The sequence below is a fragment of the Phragmites australis genome, chromosome 13, assembly GCF_958298935.1.
Source record: "Phragmites australis chromosome 13, lpPhrAust1.1, whole genome shotgun sequence".
In the NCBI taxonomy this organism is placed as follows: domain Eukaryota; kingdom Viridiplantae; phylum Streptophyta; class Magnoliopsida; order Poales; family Poaceae; genus Phragmites; species Phragmites australis.
In genome coordinates, this window is record NC_084933.1 from 27,936,039 (window position 1) to 27,953,241 (window position 17,203).

Sequence of the window (17,203 nt, forward strand, 5' to 3'; positions counted from 1 at the left end):
ATATGACTATATGTTGTATCAGATTGAAATAAAAAATAATAGTTAACTTGATGTTTATTACATAAATACACTCTATATTACTCAATTTATCATATTAAATTTTAATCTAATTTCAAATATATTAATATAAGTTAATATTTATTAATTATATACCAATATCATCGTTAATTGAGTTAGGCTTGTATCCCGCGAGTTTGCCTCTGTAAAATTACAATTAAAATCTGTTTTCCGAGAGCCAATTCACATAATAATCTTACATCTCGTAAGACAAACTTTAAAGATATATAAGTAATCAAACATCAAGATGCGACATCATGTAAGCTTGATTGAGGCATATGCAACCAATATCGCCCTTACTCTCCTGTGTACAAGTTTCCGGCCTCCCCTCCCTTCTCGTGCTGTTCCTCCCAAGAGTTTGTGAGTGTGACGTCCGTACATCCCGGGAAAGATGATTGCGCGCCGCCTGCTCCGATCCAATACCTCCGCCCAGGTGACGATTCGTGTCCCTCTGTCGTTGTAGATGTAAAAAGGCGAAATCTTTCTTGGGAATCGCACAGGCCTGAAGCCGCCTTCTCTTCTCCTGAACCCGGGGGGGGGGGGGGGGAGGGGCGGTGTTTTATAGGAATCTTGGCGTTGGTGGATTCAGAAAGTGGGGATTTGATTGGTTCTCGATTTGGATAATATGTTTGCTTGATAAAGAAAGAAGCCTTTAAGCCAAATTCGTCGTACAGCCTGAATTATTCTGCTGCTCATGCTCTGCAAAATATAATAAATTGATAATTGTATGATTTCTGGGTGGAAATCACAACTGTTGTGAGCTAGCAGTCGAGTTATCAGATTATATTTCAGGAAGTTCTGTTCTTTAGTGTTTCCGTTTAAATCACGGCCTTGAGAGAAAGCAGAAACATCTGTTTTTTTTTTGCAATTTGGGAGAAAGAATTAGAATATTCTCTTCAAGTACGTTTACTATCCTTTTGCCTTTATTCTTGTGATTACGTGAGTTTACTTACTGTACCTGGTTCTTTTCCGTTACCTTTTCAGTTCATCGTTTATCACGTTTATCACAGCTTTTAGGTGATATCGGCATTCGAATGGCTGAATAGTTGGGTTCCCAGTTTTTTGGGGTCTGTCATTCTTGTATTTGAACTTCATGTAGAAAGTGTGCAATGCTAGACATTGAATGACACGAATATTCGACTACTTGGTGTCGTTCAGACTTTAGACATCACCTGCCAAGGTTTGCCATTGTCACAGCTCACATGTGATCCTTTTTCCTTCTCATGTACAGGCAAGCAACTTAGTGAAGTATGTAACTAGCACTGGAAGTTTGCAAGGCCATGCAGATAGTTTGCCAGCTGCATCAGTCAGACATTTTAGTTCAGCACCATCTCGTCAATCTGACTCAACTGAAGAAAATGGGTAGACAAAATTATTTTTATCTTGTCTGGAATTGTCTCAGTTTTATTCTACAAAATACATGCATTGGGATGTATGCAGAGTTGGGTTACAGTATATGTTTACTTCTTATTAAAGTGTGAACCTTCCAGGTTTAAGGGGCATGGCATGTTGGCACCATTCACAGCTGGCTGGCAGAGCAATGATTTGCATCCGCTGATAATCGAGAGATCTGAGGTTGTGACTCTGAACTTTTGCATTATTTTGGTTTAGTTTTCTTGAAATGTAATATTGAATTCTGGAAAAGTAAGTTTAGAATGCGGATTATTGTATATTTTATGATTTTTATCTCATAGTGAGGAACTATATTTCTGGGTCTAACTTATTACTTGTATATGCAGGGTTCTTATGTTTATGATATCAACGGAAATAAGTACCTAGATTCTCTTGCAGGACTATGGTGTACAGCTTTAGGTATGTATCTACGATTTTGTGATGATGTACCACCATTTATTCCTTTGTTTTTATTAATGCTAGAACCTGCTTCTATTACATCTCCATCGTTGTTCATAATGTCTTCAGGTGGTAGCGAGCCTCGACTAGTCCAAGCTGCAACTGAGCAATTAAACAAGTTACCTTTCTACCACTCCTTTTGGAACCGTACAACCAAACCTTCATTGGTACATGTTCTGAATCTCTCATCCAATGTTGGTTTATTCATATCTGGAATCAGTGGCGGTTATCCTTGTGAAAAGTAGAAGAGAGATGGTTTTTTTTTGGCTCGTGTACCCACCGGTGTTGTATCTACATGTATATATAGAGCTTGCCAATGCCGGATCACATCAGATAACGATCACGGTCAGTTGGCATGTTTGTTATAGATTGGCACTAGATAGTTACAAAAGATAGAGCCTCTACGTTTCTAGATATTTCTACAGCCCCCCTCAATCTGAAGCTCATACTATGTGAGATTTAGATTCTGCTTAAGAGCAGAAAATTGTCGAGCTGATAGAGGTTGTCATGATGTCTGCTACTTGATTTTGAGAGGATATAAACCTGATATCCAGTGTTTTACGTGCAACCCTTTCTCTCACGAAATGGAAACCTATCTCTTTATGTTTTGTGCGAGCATGAAACATTGGATTCGCAGAGAGATAAGTGGCACCTAAATTGTCACACCAGAGAACAGGACTCCTGGCTTGAAACACCCCCAATTCTTGCAGAAGAGACTGAACCCAAGTCACTTTGGCTGTAGCATTGACTAACACCTTGTACTCAACCTCAGTGCTTGATCATGCCACCGTTTAATGTTTCTTCGAACTCCAAGAGACAAGGTTGCTTCCAAAGAACACTGCATAGCCCCCTGTAGAGCGCCGGTCGTCTGGGCAACCAGCCCAATCAGAATCTGAAAAGGCACTCAGCAGAGTAGAAGAGGATTTCTGAATTTGCAAACCCGTGCTGAGTGAATATTTCAGATATCGCAGAATTCGTTTCACAATACTCCAATGTACAGTCGTGGGACATGATAAGAATTGGCAAACCTTGTTTAATGAGTATGAAATATCAAGCCTTGTGATGGTTAAGTATTGTGTAATGCCCCAACTATGCTTCTATATTTGGAGCATTCTTCTTCTGACAAAGGTTCACCATCAGTCCTTGATAGCTTCTTAGTATATGTCATTGGAGTTGTAACACCTTTGCAGTGTTCCATATTAGCCTGTTGCAGTAGATCACTGATATATTTCCATTGTGTAAGCACTATGCCCTCTTTGCATGGATTAACTTCTATTCCAAGAAAATAATGAAGAGCACCTAGATCTTTTACAACAAATTCCTCTTGGAGCTTCCGGAGTAGAGCATCAGCTGCCTTCGTCGATGAACTTGCTATTAATTATATCATCAACGTAGATAAGCATGTACATAGTCACCCCTGCTCGACGGAAAATGAACAAGGATGCATCGGTTCTTGATAGCACAAAACCCAATTCTTGAAGTTTAGAGCTGAGCCAGGCAAACCAAACTCTCAGAGCTTGTTTAAGTCCATAAAGTGCTCTATCAAGCTTACACACATGTCTTGGGTATCTATTGTCTTTATATCCCGGTGGTTGTGTCATATATACCTTTTCTTCGAGAAAACCATGAAGAAAAGCATTTTGCACATCCAACTGCCGAAGTCCCCAACCTTGTGAAACAGCAATTGAAAGAACCAACCGTATCGTTGCAGGTTTAACCACTGGACTAAAGGTGTCTTCATAGTCCAATCCATAACGTTGTTTGAACCCTTTTGCAACTAATCTTGCTTTATAGCGATCAATGCTTCTATCAGCTTTCCTTTTTATTTTGAAGATCCACTTGCAGTCAATTACATTTGCTTTTGGATCCCGTGGCACCAATCTCCAAGTCTGATTTTTAGTCAGGGCTGAATACTCTGCATCCATAGCTTGCCTCCAATTACTGTCACTAAGAGATTCATGGTGATTATGAGGCTCGGTGTGACTCAGGTGACTGACAAAGGCCCTGCGATTTGGGTCATGCCGAACAGTCCCATCATGGAACTCTCGAATCATGCAAATGCAATCCTTGAGCCGTGTTCTCATGTGATGCATTGGAGTTGGATTGATCACTTCATGTATCTTAGTTTCAGGTGTTGCTTGTGGAGACTCTGAACCTGATGATTCAGCACCAGCTGCGGGAGCTGAAGATGGAGCACTCGGCTCAACACCCTACCCCCTTTCTTCTATTGCCAATGCCATGTCTGATGCCAGATTGCCAGCATAAGGTGTTGTACTGTGCGACACTCCTAGATCACAACCCAGTCCAGCTTGTTGCCGGTCACCAGTTGAACTTGTTGCCGTACCTGCACCAGGGTTTGTCCGCGCAGGAACATGAGCACTATTTGTATATTGGCCAGTACAGGGATCAAGGTACACAGGTAACAAGTTGCTATCTTTGGAAATGCGAGTACGAGAAGGTGTGGCAAGCTTTTCTAAGGCGAAAGGAAAAACACACTCATCAAATACCACATCGCGTGAGATGTAGATGCGACCGGTGGATGGATGTAGGCACTTGTAGCCTTTATGTAAGGAGCTATAACCAACAAAGACACAACGTGTAGAGCGATAGGCAAGTTTTCGGTCATTGTAAGGTCGCAAATTAGGCCAACAAGCACAAACGAAGATGCGAAGCATTGCATAATCTGGTTTAGAACCAAAGAGACGTTGCATGGGTGTAACATGACCAATGACACGGCTAGGAAGTCTATTAATCAAGTATGATGCTGTTAAGAAGGCTTCATCCCAAAAGCGTAGGGGTACATAAGAGTGAGCAAGGAGAGCGAGCCCGGTTTCAACAATATGTCTGCGTTTTCATTCTGCGACCCCATTTTGATGATGAGTGTGCGGACATGACACTCGGTGAGAGATTCCTAATTGCTGAAAGAAGGAGTTGAGTTTTTTATACTCTCCGCCCTAGTCGCTTTGCACACTAAGGATTCTTTTCTTCAAAAGTCTTTCAACATGTGATTGAAACTGGATGAATATTTGAAACACATCAGACTTGTTCGTAAGCAAATAGAGCCATGTAAAACGGTTATAATCATCAATGAATGACACATAGTAGCTGTAGCCCCCGATTGAGGTACCGGGAGAACCCCAAACATCTGGATGAATTAGTTCAAGAGGTGCTACAGAATTACGAGAGGACAGATTAAACGGAAGCTGATGACTCTTTGCTTGGAGGCAAGCATCACACATGTTTATTGGACACTTTTGAACAAACTAAATCATCGAGTTGAATGACGCGATGAACGATGGCTGAAGAGGGATGACCAAGGCGTGAATGCCATTCCTCGGTGGATAGATGTGTTGCAACTTGGGAATGCTTCGACTCATGCGTGGAAGGAAACTGGTAGAGCCCGTTCTTGCATGAACCTCTAAGAAGAGGCTCCTTCATGATTTGATCCTTTATGACAGAAAAAGTAGGATGAAATTCCATGAAGATATTGTTATTTGAGACAAGCTTGTGAACTGAAAGTACATTTCTAGTGGCGGGAGGAACATGTAGGACGTTTTTGAGTTGTAAGGGAGGTTGATGAGTCATGATATTTGTATGGCCAATATGACAAATAGGCATACCTGAACTGTTGGCGATCTGCACTTGGTCCTTGCCATTATATCTCTCCTTCACAGTGAGGTGATCAAGTTCATTGGTTATGTGATCAGTGGCTCCCGAATCAACATACCAGTTTGTATCCACATTGTACAACGTCACAACTGATATGAGTGATCTTCACCTTGATATGAGTGATCAAACCTGTGCCAACACTTAAGTGCAGTATGGCCAGGTTTGCGGGAAACTTGACACATCGGCCTCCCATCAGTGTGTTGTACATCAGCACCACTATTGTCCACCTCTGCCACGACCATGTCCACGACCATGGCTGTTGTTGGATCGGCCACCCTTGTTTGTGCCAAAGGTACGATTGATGAAGTTCGCTGATGATTCCTGAAGCTGCAAGGTAGGCTTGTTACGGGCAATACGCATCTCGTGACTTACAAGATGTGCGTAGATGTCGTTGAGGGAGAGGACGTCTGGTCTGGTGAAGATGGACGTGACGAGCGGACCGTAATCCGTGTCAAGTCCGGTGAAGATGTACACGATGATCTCGTCGTCGTGAAGTGGCTGCTCGATTGCCGCCAGTGTGTCGGTGAGCTGTTTCACCGCATGGAAGTATTCGACCACTGTATGGTTCTTCTTGATGGTAGCCAGTTGTCGCTGAATGTTCATCGTCCGCGCTCATGTGGTCGAGCCGTATAGATTCTCAAGCACTGACGAAACCTCGCGAGAAGAGGTCAGAAAGAGAACTTGGCTGAGGACCGGCGCTGTCAGCGACGCAAGCAGGGTGCTGAGGACAAGTTGGTCCTTCCGCATCTAGAGAGCATAGGTAGGATTTGCGACCTCTGTCGTCTCGCCTCCAGCCTGAGCCTGATTGATGGTCATGGCTGGACACGATTCAGATCCATCAACGAGACCTAGTAATTGCTGGCCTCGCAAGTAGGGCAAGATCTGTGCTCGCCAAAGGAGATAATTGTCGGGTTCAAGTTTGATGTTGATGAGGGAGGAGGAGTTGGCAGCAACCCAGCCATGGTGGAGGTGGTGCTGCCGTTCATGGCAGATGCAAGGGTGGAGCTGGTAGCGCCTATGGTCACCACGGCGGTGGGTGGTAGTGTGCCAGCCATCTCGTTGGAGATTATTAGGCTCTTGATACCATGTGAATAATAGAAGAGAGATGATTTTTTTTGGCTCGTGTACCCACCGGTGTTGTATCTGCATGTATATATAGAGCTTGACAATGCCGGATCACATCAGATAACGATCACGGTCAGTTGGCATGTTTGTTACAGATTGGCGCTAGATAGTTACAAAAGATAGAACCTCTACGTTTCTAGATATTTCTACAATCCTAGTTTTGTGAAAAGTCACTTACTAAATTTCCAAATACTGATGATTGGTGCCTTGCTGCTACTTTCAGGATCTTGCAAAGGAGGTTCTTAGCATGTTCACTTCAAGAGAAATGGGAAAAGTGTTCTTCACAAATAGTGGTTCAGAAGCAAATGACTCTCAGGTGTGACTGTTGATAGTACCAAACTATTTTCTGCAGTTTACAGTTTAAACCTGTCATTATGTCAACGGCGTTGTTGTTACCATTAGTCACATTTACTGCAAGTAACTGAAACTGCTTAAATAGTGGCTGTTGCATGACCACTGATCTTGAAAGTACGTAAACATGAAGACTAGATGGGATAACTTTACATGGTGTTTAGTGTTCGCACATTGCTAAAGAAATACGCCTGTGTGCTCTCATTACTAGTAAATGGTAGTTGGTTCACTGATTATGGTTTTCTGAGAGATGGACATTGCCCCTCTAGTTTTCTTAGTGCAGAATATCTAGCTAGTTGGCTGGAACTTGAGGTTTTTTGTTCTGGTCTATTAATGTTTTCTGTTCTTCTCTTCTGATGTGCTCGTTTCTCACATGTTAATTGCTGACACTTGTATTTTACAGGTCAAACTAGTATGGTATTATAACAATGCATTGGGGAGGCCAAACAAGAAGAAATTTATTGCACGGTCAAAAGCGTAAGCTTTGTACTCTTATCAGCTTTTGTTCTTCAAACCAAGAGGTCTTGTTGTGCTTCTTCAGCTAACAATTGGCATAAGTGTCTGTTCCAGCTCAACATAGCAGTATTCCTGATGTCTCGTTGTTTAATTTTAATCCTATGAAATCTGTAGATGTTTGGGATGTCATTCTTACTGCTTGCTACACATATTGCAGATACCACGGATCAACATTGATATCAGCGAGCCTAACTGGGTGAGTACAGTCCTACAGAAATAAGTTAGTTTACCTACACACATCTTTAAATGATGTCTAAGAGCACTCATATATAGATTTTTTAATGGATATTACCGTCTGTATCTTTTTTATATTAACAATTTTCTAATTGCAACTATCTTTTAGTCTTCCTGCCCTGCACCAGAAGTTTGATCTACCAGCACCTTTTGTTCTGCACACAGACTGCCCTCACTACTGGCGATTCCATCTTCCTGGTACTACTGCTTTAAAATTTTGCTAGATGAATGAATTCCAGAAATAAAAATCGCTGTATGATCATCCCAGCATATTGTGCTAATAAATTGTTTGGTGAGAAACAGGTGAGACAGAAGAAGTATTTGCAACTAGACTTGCCAACAATTTAGAGAATCTTATTCTCAAAGAAGGACCAGAAACAGTAAACTTTCTTATCACCAAGCTTGTATGCTGTCAACAAGTCCAAAGCTTACTACTTGAATTATGTGCTATCTTATTATCCAGATTGCTGCTTTCATTGCTGAGCCTGTGATGGGTGCTGGTGGTGTCATCCCTCCTCCAAAGACCTATTTTGATAAGGTTATCTACTATGAATTCCAATATTTTGTTAACTCCTTTATGAACAAATTGAACTGTTCTGGAAGTATAGTTGCTTCGTTCCACAAAAATACTGTTGCTCATGAGCTGAGAATTGGTGTATTATGCAATTGCAAGGGTCCACATCAAAGACTTGATATCTTGTTCTTATTGCTTATCTTGAGTTATTTTGTTTTCTATCAACAGGTTCAAGCAGTAGTAAAGAAGTATGACATCCTTTTCATAGCAGATGAGGTATTTAACACTCCCATAAAATCGAACAATGTCCGAGAAAAAGAGAATTTCTTTTGTGCAGATATTGTTGACTGATAGTTCATTCTAGGTCATTACTGCATTTGGAAGGTTGGGAACTATGTTTGGATGTGATATGTTTAACATCAAGCCGGATCTAGTTTCATTGGCCAAGGTGAGTTTTTCAGTACCATTGTACATTTGAACAGTGCTTGTCTGATGTAGAGCGAGTTATCCCAATTTCTCTGTAACAGGCTCTTTCAAATGCCTATCTACCCATTGGAGCAACTCTTGTTAGCCCTGAAATATCAGATGTGATTCATTCCCAGAGCAATAAGCTTGGTAAGTTAATGCGACTATGTGAGCTCAACTCTATTGCTCCTGCATTGACAGGTGCTGAGTTTTTCCTGAAACGTTGCATGTGCTGAGATGTTGCCTTTTGTTACAGGTTCATTTGCTCATGGATTCACGTATTCCGGTCATCCAGTTGCCTGTGCTGTGGCCATCGAAGCTCTGAAAATTTATCGGTACGCTGCACTTTTTTGTAACACCACACAGTGTCCCTGTGCCTATTTGAGTTCTTTATTTCTTGTTCCTGATGAATCATTTGCTAAATTGGAATCAGGGAAAGGGATATTCCTTGTCATGTCAGGCAAATTGCTCCGAAGTTCCAGGACGGAATTAGGGCGTTTGCAGAAAGTCCAATTATTGGGGAGGTATGCATATCTATTTCTGAATTGCCAAACGTACCCAGAGGTTCCTTTTTGGTTCAAATACATGACTACTGTGCTCCTGTACTGCAGATACGTGGGTTAGGGATGATACTTGGAACTGAATTCACTGCCAACAAATCACCAAATGATACATTCCCTGTTGAATGGGGTAAGTAACAGATACATGTCTACATGTAGTATAATTGAATCAACTTCGAAAATTATTGTTTTCATTACTTTAAAAAACCATTATTTCGAGCTATAACCTGAAGAATTATGCTAGCTTGCCATCCTAAAAGAGCTGGAGCCACCAGTAATATTCCAAGATACCTAGGAAAGTCATCTTGGAACCAGAGGGCAACCTGAATCTTCCTGAAACTCAAGGTTTTTATGATGCCGGATGTTATCTTTCAGGCGTTGGTGCAATCTTTGGAGAGGAGTGCCAGAAGCGAGGCATGCTGGTTAGGGTTGCTGGCGATGCCATCATGATGTCACCGACACTGATCATGACACCTGGTGAAGTCGATGAAGTAAGATCAGGGATCCGCAGTACCACTACTGTCCTATCAAATAATCCAGTAACGTCAGCCTTTACTCGTATCTCTGTTTTTCAGCTAGTGAGCATATATGGAGAAGCCCTGAAGGCCACAGAGGAGAGGGTGGCAGAGCTGAAATCCAAGAAGAACTAGCCAACATATACCATCTCTCGTGCAATGACGATGATGACAAATTGACAATGTCGGTGGCAATGATCTCGGCTGGTGCACAGAAGAATAATTCATCGCTGTCAGATGGCGGCAATAACGCACTGGAACAAGCAGTGTTCTTGATGTGCAAAATAGCAGCTATTCTTTCACCAAGCAATGGTGTCCGATAGCTATAATAATACACCATATATGGTAATTTCTTGCCCGTTGAGCACAATCTCTTAAGTTTGCGACGATGTAACTTTTGCAAAAAATAATGTTGGAAGACACAGCTGGGCACTTTCTGGAACAAAATAATTTCATATTTCCTTTCGAAGAAAAAATAATTTCATATAATACATGAAGGGATTGCAATTTTTGCCTGTGGAAATTTTGGGTTCCAAATATAACCTCAGAGAGTGTCCTGGAAAGGGTAGTCGATCATGACACTGGGACTAGCAACCAAAAAGAGCTTAGTAATCTTATCACTTTTAATTTTTTATAGTCTTTATATATAACTTTGACTATTATTTTTTTATTAGAATATAGTTATAATATCTAATAAACATATAATATTATAAAAGATTTTTTAAGATAAATTCACCTATATAATTTTTATGTTTTCAAACTAAATATTCTATAAGTTATTGACGGTCAAAGTTTTTAAAGTTTGATCAGATTTTAGTTAAAATGATAAATATTTATGATCGAAAGAAGTAATAAAAGTTTTTTTTTGGAAATATTTTAGAAGATGCGATTCAATATTTTGCAAAACCCAGTTCAACATTTTGAAAAGATGGTATAACATTTTCACGCAAAATGTTGAGCTAGTACACACAAAATGTTGGACTAGTATATTCAAAATGTTAGATAAAAAAACAAAAAATATCCATATTAGATTTCGTTTTGTTGCATTAATTCAAAACAACACGGTGATTCAAGGATTTGAAAACGAGTTACGGTTCAAGAGAAAATCAAGTTTAAAGTCTCGAATTCAAAAAAGCCCACCCACCTAACCCCATCCGGTGCTCGACACGTGTCCCACCAGCCGACCCGCTCCGCACACGCGCATCCAATCCGCTCCGCTCAGCCGTTCGATCCCACCTCGCACTAATCTCAAATCGCACTACCCCTAACCATTTTTCGGACGCGCTACCTTTATGAGGTCGGGTCATAGCTGAGCATGCACCGCTAAAGCGTGGGTTGAAAAAAAAAAGAAATGGTAGGCAGATCCATTCAAAAAAAGGAAAGAAATGGTAGGCAGATCCGTTCAAAAAAAAAAGAAGAAAAGAAATGGTAGGCAGTGAAGGACTCTTTCTTTGAGTGGGCCCTGCGTCAGTGGGCCCTGCGTTCAGTGGGCCCCGCGCGAAGAACTGTCTCTTGCCAAATCCAGTCACCTTCCCGCGGCAGGAATACCAGGGCGCCGTCCCGTTGGGCCCACAAGTCATGGGCGTGCTTAGCTGGGCCAGGCAAGCACACATGGCGGGGCCCGCGCGGGAACGTTTCACAGCTGGAAAGGCGGTGGCCGCGGGCCCGGCAAAAGCAGTCGCGTCCACGTCAGCATGGAAATGGATCGTTTTCTGTTTGACGACCTCGTAGCCTTTCGGTGCCTCTAGTTTCAGGACCTGGAAGCCCAACATTTTTGTCCGTTTAGGTTTGAGTTCTAAACTCGTATTTTTTAGATTAATTTTTAAAAAACAGTGCTATGCACATGATGTTGTTTAACGGTTAAAACGTGTGTTTGCACTATATGAAGTTATATATTTCTAATTTATTTAGACGTATGCTAAAATATATTCACGTAGTATATATACACTGAGTGTGGAGCTAGCAGCCGGCCATAGTTTGGAGGCTTCTCCAATTCCGCCAAGCTGACGCTGAATGGTTTACCAGAACTTTCTGACGAGGTTGGACGAAAGGGTACGCGATTCAGAGTTTCAGAGCACCTGGAATGGAATGGAAAAGCGAATCTGCATGCTTTGCTGCACGTCGCAATACTCGTATTCTTTATCGCAAAAAATACTATCTTTTTGAGGAAACAAAGCGTACTAATTTGAGCAGTTCGAAAGTGTATAGTATCATATATGTTTATTGACAGTAATCTGCTTGCAATGATCTTGCATCGACCTCCTTTTTCCAATGCTGCAGGACACCTGAACGTGCATGTCCACATGGACCAAGCCACCTGCAGCTGCACCTGTACATACGTGCCTCCAAGAATTTGTCAAATGCTGCGTCTGCGTGTGATTCCAGCCATTTTATTAGCCTGGAAGATCGTAACAGTGCCGATGTCCTTCTGATGATATCATTAGCGAATGGCAGCAGCACACTTGTTGTTCCAAGAGTTTCTGATCTGAAGGTCGTAAGGTTACAAATGGAGAACATAGCTAGAGTTTCAGAGATTCTGGAAAATCGTGATTGCTGGAAATGTACTAAACGATTATGAAAATCAATGGATGGTGCAAGCGAGCGTGTGGCTCATTGTAAGGCGCAAGGATACGTTCTTACCGATCTGAGGTTCGAACCATAGGCTTACACCCCATTAAAAGGCCTTCAATGAGGGTTCTGAAGAAAGGGTATCCAGAGCTAAAAAAAAATCATTGGATGGTTGATCTGCTGAGTACTAATCTACGTGTGTAAGACTGTCAAATGGAGTAATTCAGCTCTCGGGCATAGCTTTCACCAGGAGTAATCCAACTTGCTGAAAAATACTGAATTGATTTGATTCAGGCTCGTAAGTCATGACCGGCAGAATTTCTCCTGATGGAGCTGGCCGATTGGTAAATAATTGTCGAATCAAAGCTAGTACCAATTTGTGGATCTTACTATTAATGAAGACAGCTTCACATGGAATATCGTGAGATCTGAAATCTGATGCACACTAAAAGATACAAACAAAAAGGATGAATAAGCTGCCTAAGCAATAAGAATCTAAAATACAAAAAGCAATTTGTACTAACTGAATAAACTAAACTCCTTCATTTGTAGGCTAATGTTCTTGAACCGAGCTAGAGACAACTACACCTAGTCAGTGACAGTATCAGCATGCCGAAAGCAGTTGCTGTGGTTGGTTTGGGCGGCATATTATCAGCTGCCGTCCACTGCATCATGGGCCAAATGAGACCAACTCAAAGAGATGCAGAAACCAATGGTATCATCTCTTCTCCTCTCTCCATTTTTCATTTTCTTTCGTGGAGTTCGTGGCTGAGCTCAACTGGTCTGTGCCATGATGCCATTTCCAACCACTATTTTCTTTTCTTCTAGCTCCCGCGCCAACCTTGCACACTATCTCTAACTTCATAAGGTGGGGCCACCTTATCATGCTACACTATAGAAAAATAAATAAATGTATAATAAATTTGCACTGACTTTTGTATCTTACCTGATGTAGACTCGAAGGTTATCGCAAATGCATGCTTGCAAACATAAGCTTACGACATGGGATTGTCTTGTATATATTAACTTGTATTGTGTTTTGAACTTTGAAGTGGTACATGAAGTCATGAAGAATCTTGTTGGATGATTCACAAGATTTTCATTTGCACTTGGAAAAGTTCTCAGGTAGATTTTTTTCTTGATTTAAAGCCTTCAATAGCATGAGACGATTTCTCATACAAATCCACCCATATTAGAAGGCCCATGCATATTCATTTTAGTTACATGAAGCTAGCTATCCAATAATTCCCAAATAATTGGTTAAGGACACTTAAAGTGGGTGATAGGGCGAGAGGAAAATCATTGTGATAACGGTAGTGAGGGCACACTTGAAAATGATTGAAGTTTCTTGTTTGCGGGTCAACAGAAAGATAAGCTTGCAAGGTAATCCAAATTACAAAGACGTGCACGATCAAAGCACTTTTGGATTGAGTGCATTATCGATCAATGAATGTTTCTTTCGTATAATCAACCTTGAATGAGAATCGGCTCTCAAAAGGAAAAGGCTTCAAAGTGGGATCTGAAAATGACCTGGTGAGGATACAGAACTCGTTGTCATTTTGATTGCCCAAAATTCTTGTATTTTGTCGGACCCACATGAATAGCTTGTCAATGCATCAGCCGTCTACGGTCTAAACACATGTATATACATGCGGCTGTATGACTCCATACCCTTGTGGTTGTAATCTCCTGCAAAATTTGCTCCTTTTTTCCATAATCCATAGTGAAATCTTTTATCATTGCCCGGGAGCTGATTGCTCGCCTGGACGCCGCCCAGGAAACTCGGAGACTATCGCTGGAAGAGGCTCACCTCCGAAAACAAGTTAAAATCATGTCCCTCGGCCTCGCCTCGTTCGAACGTACAATCGCTAGGAGCCGCTCCAGAGTCACTTGGTTGCGCGATGGCGACGCTGACACAAGGCTGTTTCACTCTGTTGCCAGCTTTCGCGCTCGGAGGAAGCTAATCACCTCTCTCGATTCAGACGACAGCTCGGTGTCTTCACATCAGGGGATGGAGGAACTTTTGTTCAACCACTTCGATTCCATCCTCGGCGCTGCTACGCCGCGGCAATCCTCTCTGGACCTGTCTGCTATCCATGTCTCACCTCTAGATTTACAATTCCTCGAGAACCCTTTCAGTGAGGAGGAAATTTTTCGCGCCATAAAACTCCTGCCGTGTAACAAGGCGCCTGGGCCGGATGGATATACACCTGAATTCTACCGAGCGGCATGGCCAATCATCAAGACAGACGTTTTTGCTGCGGTTTGTGCTTTCACCTTCGGCGATAGGAGAGGTCTGCCTAAACTCAATAATGCGTTGATCACTCTGCTCCCGAAGGTGGCTTCAGCCCGAACCCCATCCGATTTCCGCCCGATCAGCCTCATTCACAGCTTCGGCAAGCTGCTTTCAAAATTGCTAGCTCTCAGACTAGCCCCTTGCCTCGATCAATTGATCTCCAAGAACCAAAGTGCGTTTATAGCTGGTCGATCGATTCATGATAATTTCAGAATGGTACACGCCACTGCACGACTTCTGAAGAAATCCAAGCGTTCTCAAATTCTGTTGAAATTGGATATCTCAAAGGCCTTCGACTCAGTTTGTTGGGCATTCCTCTTGGATGTCTTGAGGGCGTGCGGATTCGGTGAGCAATGGTGCAACTGGATCACCGGACTTTTGGGCTCTTCTTCAACCCGTATTCTGCTTAACTCCTTCCCAGGTCCGATCCTGCGCCACGCTAGAGGGCTGCGCCAAGGGGATTCACTATCGCCCCTCCTCTTTGTGCTCGTCATGGACACATTGGAACGTCTTCTGCACCGGGCTGGGGAGGCCGGCATTATTGCTCCTGCAGGCCACCCTTCGATCAAACACCACTGCTCGCTTTTTGCAGACGATGTGGTCCTCTTTCTGTCCCCTGCGCCAAGTAACATCCGCAGCCACCTCACCTTGCTCCGCTTCTTTGGCGAGGTTTCGGGTCTCAAGACGAACCTCGGCAAGTGCACGGCAATCGCCATAAACTGCTCGGATGCAGAACTTGGACAGGCCCAAGACCTTCTGCCGTGTGGGTTGTCCAATTTTCCTCTACATTACCTGGGCGCGCCACTGGCGATCGGTCGGTTGCGCAAAGCTCACTACCAACATATCATTGACCAAGTGGCCGCAAAACTCCCAAGATGGCAAGCTAGGCTCATTTCCAAGCCTGGCAGAGCGACGTTGGTCCGTTCGGTGCTGTCAACCACGCCGCTGCATACGATGCTCTGCATTGCTGTTCCACCTTGGGTCATCAAAGAAGTCGACAGGATTAGAAGGTCCTTCCTTTGGGCTGGTGATGCGACCATATCAGGTGGTCTTTGCACCGTAGCTTGGGCGAAAGTCTGCAGACCTGTGGCTTACGGCGGCCTAGGCATTCTAGACCTTCGACGCGCGGCCATGGCTTTGAGTCTACGCTGGCTCTGGCGGCAGAGGGGCGACCTCAACACCCCATACGCCTCGGTCCCTCTGCAGCACGCGCGTGAGGTGGTCGCACTCTTCAATGCCTCAACAATCTTTGTGGTAGGGAATGGGAAGACCACGTTGTTTTGGAACGACGCTTGGATTGACGGCCGTTCCATACGCTCTATAGCCCCTGATCTTCATCGCTGCGTCGCTACTTCGATCGTCAGCATCAGAACAGTTCGCGAGGCTTTAGACGACCGTAGATGGATCCGTGACCTGTCGGGACCTCTACCCTTACCGGCACTTCTACAGTACCTTCATTTATGGAACCAGTTAAATTCCTTCTCCTTCAACGAAGCTGATGATAGGATTATTTGGAGATGGTCTTCCTCAGGTGTATACTCCGCTAGCTCAGCCTATCAGATGTTGTTCCAAGGCTCTGAATTTTTCTCCGGAGCTAAGGTAATCTGGAAGGCCTGGGCGCCGAGAAAAGTCAAGTTCTTCGCCTGGCTCTGCCTGCATGGTAGACTCTGGACGGCCTCCCGTCGGTGACGCCACGGTCTTCAGTCGGATGATTGCTGTTCCTTCTGCGCCCAGCTCCCCGAAACGGCTGACCACTTGTTTCTGCACTGCGTTGTGGCGAGGGAGCTTTGGTGGAGAATCCTGGGCATTCATTCACCGCAGGATCAGTCCAACCTCTGCGACTGGTGGCTACACATCCGAGCACGGGCTGCCAAAGAACTCCGCCGAGGGGTTGATTCTCTCATCTTGTTAACCATTTGGACAATATGGTCAGCTCGAAACGCCATAGTGTTCAATAACAGCCGTTCCTCCACTGACGCTCTGCTAGCCACAATTAGGATGTCCGCTGAACAATGGTGTCTGGCCGGTGCTTCACACCTGTCAACACTGAATGCTCATTTGCGCCAAGTTGGATCACTTTCTATGGCCAATTAGCTCCTGCATGGGAGTATAACTCCCCTCCTCTCGCTTATGTAACAACTTTTTAAGGTTTCAGGTTTCTGGCCCGCTGTAACTATTCATGGGATCTTTGATCCTAGTCTCTCCTTACTTAATACAAATGACGCAGCTCTCCTGCGTTCTCCAGAAAAAAAAAAAATCTTTTATCATTTATCATGCATCAAGCATGTTTTAGGCGATAGATGGATACAGAAATTTTCCAACTCGGCAAAATCTATGTTGTTTCCACCTAAGCTCAATACCGATTCAAATAGTAGTAATAATAAAATAAAACAAAAATAAAAATGCATCAAATATGTCAACAAATTTATATGCTTCAGGAGGGGCCTCACAACAAATTTCCTTCCAAAATAGCTCCAGACTC

At 43.1% G+C, this 17,203-nt stretch overlaps 1 protein-coding gene across 1 annotated transcript; it reads left to right on the plus strand.

The window, feature by feature from the left end:
• The first annotated feature begins 308 nt into the window (after positions 1-308).
• On the plus strand, positions 309-10,380 carry LOC133888472 (gamma-aminobutyrate transaminase 1, mitochondrial-like). Its single transcript, XM_062328741.1, has 19 exons — positions 309-490; positions 1,289-1,419; positions 1,548-1,632; positions 1,797-1,869; positions 1,978-2,075; positions 6,926-7,018; positions 7,457-7,530; positions 7,727-7,765; positions 7,913-8,001; positions 8,107-8,183; positions 8,267-8,341; positions 8,546-8,593; positions 8,682-8,765; positions 8,845-8,932; positions 9,039-9,117; positions 9,216-9,306; positions 9,394-9,472; positions 9,718-9,833; positions 9,918-10,380. Exons 1-19 carry the CDS (start codon positions 449-451, stop codon positions 9,990-9,992), a joined length of 1,536 nt encoding a protein of 511 aa, XP_062184725.1. The 5' UTR covers positions 309-448; the 3' UTR covers positions 9,993-10,380.
• Positions 10,381-17,203: the final 6,823 nt, after the last annotated feature.